Raw genomic sequence first — 6,000 nt, 5'->3', positions numbered from 1 at the left:
CTGGAACAGAGGGGAAAAAAAGAACAAAAAATAGAGGGTTTGACCTAAACAAGGACTGAAGAAAAAAGAGAATTATCAGCAGTTTTACTGAGAACAGATTTTGCAAAAATGTGAACTGGCAACAGACGGGGAAGTACATTTGGGGTACCACTATAAAAAAAAGCCTTTAAAAAAACGGAATAACAAGCAAAAATAGTAGCAAATCTTAACATGTACTTCTCTTTGCAGGATTTACCAGTCTGATTACACTTAAATGAGTAACTTCAAAGGCTGAAATAAAATCATCTATGGAAATTCAAAACAAACCTATTTGATCACATCATACTTCACAGCAGGGATACAATTTGCAGGGGCTGAGTGAGGGTAAGTTTAAGCTAAAACAGGTTGTGTGTGCAATGAACCAAACTAAATGGTTTATATAAAAGAAATGTTGTTTCCATTAATTTTTCTGGTAATCCTATTAAAAATGCCACCTGTCCAGAATAGAATTGTCCAGATTTTAATTCTTTTTCATATCTCAGTGCTCAAACACAAGACAGAGAAGGTATCATCTTATAGCTATTAAAATATGGCACAAAATGTCTTATTCTGAAATCTTCATTACTGCAGCAGTTTCTCCAGCTCTGTTTCAATGTCTGGCTATTGTAGATTTACTTTTCCTTTCATTGTGCTCAAAGAACTGATTTTTCTGATAAAAAAGAACTTTTTTTTCAAAGGATATGTCATATTTCCAACCTCTCTCTCCCTAATATGTTTCTAGTCTACAATACTTAAAATTCACATACATTAAGTAAACATAATATGAAATGCACCTTTTGAAATTCCACCACCCGCCCTCCAAAATCCTCTGTAACAACTCTGAACAGGAACTTAACTTTGAATACCAGCAGAGATGAAATGGTGCCATAATCAGCATAAGTGCATGTGGACTATTCACCTAGATCAAACACTTTGGTTATATACTCAATTAAATTTAAATCCCATTATATAATGTGTACCAGCCTCATTTTATGCAATTCCCTAATTTAATGGCTTGGTATTAGCCTTTTTCCTTTTTGCACACATGGACTAATTTTCACGGTGCTCAGTCCCTTTGGGAAGTAGGTCATTAAAGTCAACTGGATGGAGACAGAAACTTAATACCTAAACAGTGTTGTAGAAGGGTCAGAGACACAATAGTAATGTAAAGCTGTTCCTCACTTATCCTTCTTTGTAATATTTATTAAATTCCTCCCTCATATAAATATTGCTTACTAATCTCAATGATCACAAAGTAGAAGAATCAAGAAAGCTATCAACCTGTTATAATTTAATTTGGGAAAACAAACAAAAAATCTTAATAAAAAAAATCACAAATATAATACTATTTAGCTGTTGAGACAATACTTGTTTTACACTGAAAAAGTAGAATCACAATATCCATATTACCTTTCTCAATGTGCATTCTTTTTGTCTCATGTCCCACGTCATGACCAGCCAGATCACCCTCCTTAGGTCCAGGCAGGACATTAGGCGACAAACCCATCAGCATTTGGTTCATAGATAGCCCATTCTGATGGACAGCTGCCAGACACAAGTGGAGGCAGAAAGAAAATCAGCCGTCATATTAACAATACACTTTTGTACTTAGTTTGCATAGTCTTCCTCTTAATTACACAAGAATTCTAACAATTACAAAGTTACTTAGTTAGTGCTATCAGTATCCACACAGCAGGAGACATTCTTCCTGTCACTTCTGGTTTAAAACAATTCATTTTAAAAAGAAAACGTCAGTATCTTTGGACAAAGTTGGATATTTACAAACACTTCCTTGTTTATTTAACAAGAACTGAAACGCAAAATGAAGCAATCCAGAAAAGAACAGAAGGTTCTATGTGAGATATTTACTGACTTTTAAAAATTATTTTTATTCGTGCAAAACTCTTGTATATTAGCATTCTAAATATGCAGTCCTTAACTTCCTTAAATAAAGCATTGTGGCCTTCCAGGTGATAAACACTGTTTTTCATATAGCCCATCATATAGCTTGAAAAGCTGCTTCCAATAGTTCTCAGACTGCCCTAATTCTCAAACATATCTCAGAAACCCATATAAGGTGTTTAAACCCCTATGCTTTTAACCTGAAAAACTGTATTTGCAAGAGTCTTATGCCATTTTCAGTAAAGCATTCTTTCATATGTAACCCACATTTCTGTAGTAGTCGTCTTACTCTTCCTGGGACCACAAAAGCAGATGTACTTCAGAATCAGGTGTGATGTTAACAAATCAGTTAGGAGAGAAAAGAGCTATTTTATAAATAAAGAAGTTACTGAAGTGATCCAGTATTTAAGGAACTCTGCTATATTTACACTGGAAGAAAAATGTGCACTCCTCTCTCCTGGTAAGTAAGCAGTGTAAGCTGAACAGTACTATTTCTTAAAAAAAAAAAAAGTATCAATTTATTTGTTTTTATTTAGAGAACAATGGAAAAAGTCCTCAATAGTTGTAAAAAATTATAATATTCAATCAATTAAAAAAAATAAAATCCAAGGGTTTGGGTTTTTTTGCGGAACTTTAGTAATGAAAAGTATATGGATTGCCAGTTTAATCTGCATTCTTGAATCGTCCAAGTGGTAAGAAAACAGAATTTTCAGCTAGTCATGGTCAGGCTTCATTTATTTTCTTTGTTAAGTCATTTTTCATCACATAGCAATGAAAGATCTTTCATCTGAAGGTCAATGAAGAGTCAGCTTCCTGAGTCTGCGGAGAGCCTGAAAGGAAGCAGTCTAAAAGACACGTTTCTATATCTAATCAACACAACTACATATTTCATATTATTTCACGGCCTTCAATTTGTGTGCCAAATCCTCCAGGTTCACCTACTGACAAATTTCACCCTGGAAAAATGCCTTAAAAGCACAAAAATCCGCAACGGAACAATAATAAAAGGAACGGACAAGTGTAATAAGAGTTTAAGTTAATATCTATTAAACAATATTTGTTTAAAACCTTAATTTCCAGGCTGTTGCACTGGAATATCATAGAATCCCAAGTCTTTCCCATGTCGTGTACATCCTGTACATGGAGCTTTGATAACAATGGTATCACTCTGAGACACCATGGTTTAACTTCACTCTACCCCTTGTGAGCTATGATGTGATAATACTCTCTGTATCATCTTTCTCACCATCACAATTTTTTATATTTAAAAAATGTATAAAGTATGCATATTTTATAATTGATTTAACCTAATTCTTCTCTTTACCAAGCAATTCTACCATGTAAAATGTTACTTATGAAGTCAGATTCAATTTAGAAATCAAACCAGAGTAACCAGATTAAATAAAACTCAATTTCTTTTAAAAATGTTTACACTATATGTTCAGTTCTAAAACTAATCTAGCAAATTGCTTCCCGCCTGCAATTCTGTTATTTCATAGCTCATATCTTTATGTTTAATATGACATGATGGCAGTTTATATCAGTACCCGTTAATGTAGCATCAGATATTATGATACTGTAAACTGGGGAACATAATGTCGGGAGATAGTTATTGCAGCTGAACTTCCGAACATGATACATATGAGATCTATTTAAGATGAGGACATTTTGATTAGAAAAACCAGCTGCACCTAATCAAATTTAAAGTGGTGACAAGGAGAAGAATGTGACCTACGGATTCTGTCTGAAGAGCTCTCGGTCCGTGCAGGAGAGCTGGACACACTGCTGCTACGATGAGAGGATGGATGGCTGCCAGGTCTTCGGCCCTCTTCAAGGGAAGGAGCAGGAGAAGGGCTGTCTGGAACACGTTCCTACACCCCGTGAAAAAAATAATTGTGAAAAGAGACAACGTTAAACTAAATATCTGTTTCCAAACGTCACTTCCCTAAACTGTATAGCCCGCCGAAATTACAACCTATTTTTTCCTCTATTGAGGTGTCCAGTATTTGCAGAGTATGCTCAAATGAAACAGCAATTTTAGGATACTAGAACTTACATTTTAGTATGAAATTTGAGTGCTGCTCATCCTGTCAGGCTTTTAAATTGCCTTCTGGACTCCTAATAAAAATAAGCTTTTGGAGTTTTTTTTAGTTGTTCCCCCCCCCCTCCCCCCACTTCTATCAGCATGCTGTTGAATTGGAAATATACATTCTGACTTACTGTACTTTTGCAAATAAGGACCAGACACTGCTGTTTTAGCCTATGCTGAATTTTACTCCATATCTTAATTTCAAAGGGGCTTCTTCAACAATGAGCTCCTACAGAACTGCTAGAGATCATGAAGAAAATAAAATTTTCCTACTGAACCTATACCTGTAACATGGGTGACGAAAGTCCAAATATCTGTTTACACTATGAAGCACAAACCTAAATGAACTACATTTTTTGGAAGTGTGTTTTTCATCATTGGCCACATCACTACTTAAAAACAGGGAAAAAGATCCATTCATGTTTGTCTGTCCAGGGGGAAGCCTGGCATGGTAGGCAGGAGGAGCTACAATGCACTTCAAGATGTTTCTTGGCTTTCAACATTTGAGCATGAGGACTGTTACAGTCTGAACTGCACTTCTGCTATGTGAGAGCCATCAATATGTAGCAGATAAATGTATCTAATACTTACACAGAACTTTGACAGAAACTATAAACAAAGAGAGCTGAGTGCAGAATAGTCCTTTCTAGAAAATTCTCTGTCTTTCCCTGCAGTTTTCTTTTTGCTGCTAATAGCTCACAAGTCTTTATGTCATTGCTAAAATATGTGTGAGTTAGGTTGGTTTCATCAAACAGTGATAACAGTAAATAGTTCCTGTAATGGCAATCTATTGGACGGACTGGAAAAGTTAAACTAGGTGTTTTTTTGGTTGTTGGGTCTTTTTTTTCCTTTTGAAAATTGAAATCCTGACACCATATGAAAAGAATGAACCTAAACCAAAAACAACAACCAAGCAAACAACTGCATACACTTAACTCACTGACAGCTTTTGGTAATGAGATAATACAATCAGTATGTGTTTAATAACACATATGAAACCTTGCTGCTGCAAATGCCTGAAAGTTTTCCTGAAAAGAGCATTGTGTTCCTCATACCACAAGCTTGTTTTTGCAGCAGGCATTATTTTTCATGCACAGTAGCTAGGTGAATATTTGTTTTGCTGAATGCATGCCTACGAAACTTAGCAACATGACCATCTATAGTAATCAATAATTTGTTCCAGGTAAGCTTTATAATAAATATTTGCTAATCTTGAGATTCTGATTCCAAAAGGATTCAATGGGCCTATTGATGGAGCGGGAGAAGACCTCTCAGAGCAGTGTTTCAAGACATTTAAGTGGGTTCCACTTTAATAGTCTCGGGTTTTTAAGTCAAAAACATTGATGAGGGTAGTTTAACTGCATCATAGCTCTAGGCTTATTATGACTTTGATTGTGTTTATTTGCCCATGAACGGAGTATTCAAGAGGAGGATTATAATGGAGATGTTTTCAGAATGTAGAAGATTTATTTCTTTAGATTTAGGAGGATTTAAGCATGCATAGCATACAGATTTGGTATAAATTGGAACACGCTATATTTAATCATTCATTTAATATATAATTTCACTGTTTGGCATACAATGTATTGTTCTTAGAAGGGTTTCATTAAAATGAAATCCAGTGAGCACATAAGATTTGAATACAGAGCTGCAGAGTAAATTAATTTATTTAAACAGCTTAATTTGTTTATCCTATTTATTTATGTGTGCTTTTACAGCACATATTATGAGACAGAGAGAGCAAAAGGAATCCACAGGACAACAAAATATAATTACAGCACAAACAAAACAGATAATGAGTTTTATTCACATAAAATACAACACAGCGGACAAACTCTATGAGAAAACGATATATACTGGCTTTATCAATTCATTTGCAAAGTACCCTTTAACCCTAAAAAAACATGTGATTGAACTGTGCAGAAATGGAAAATAAATTAATTTAATACCTAATTTTTTTTTATATCCTTGCTTCATAATTCCACAATCAA

General features: G+C 34.7%; 1 protein-coding gene across 1 annotated transcript in view; it reads right to left on the bottom strand.

Moving 5' to 3' along the window:
- Window positions 1–1,428: 1,428 nt before the first annotated feature.
- Window positions 1,429–6,000, bottom strand: part of LOC104548591 (dachshund homolog 1-like) — a gene marked incomplete at its 3' end in the record, with an annotated part of 108,730 nt that continues 104,158 nt past the window's right edge. The window contains exons 6-7 of the mRNA XM_010194656.1: window positions 3,656–3,791; window positions 1,429–1,563 (exon numbers count right to left, since the gene is read on the bottom strand). Coding sequence (XP_010192958.1) covers window positions 1,429–1,563; window positions 3,656–3,791 — 271 coding nt within the window. The remainder of the gene's footprint in view (window positions 1,564–3,655; window positions 3,792–6,000) is intronic.

This window comes from Mesitornis unicolor, unplaced genomic scaffold (genome assembly GCF_000695765.1).
Source record: "Mesitornis unicolor isolate BGI_N332 unplaced genomic scaffold, ASM69576v1 scaffold491, whole genome shotgun sequence".
Taxonomy (NCBI): domain Eukaryota; kingdom Metazoa; phylum Chordata; class Aves; order Mesitornithiformes; family Mesitornithidae; genus Mesitornis; species Mesitornis unicolor.
The sequence above is the reverse complement of the archived record's forward strand: the minus strand, read 5'-3'. Positions and strand labels throughout refer to the sequence as shown.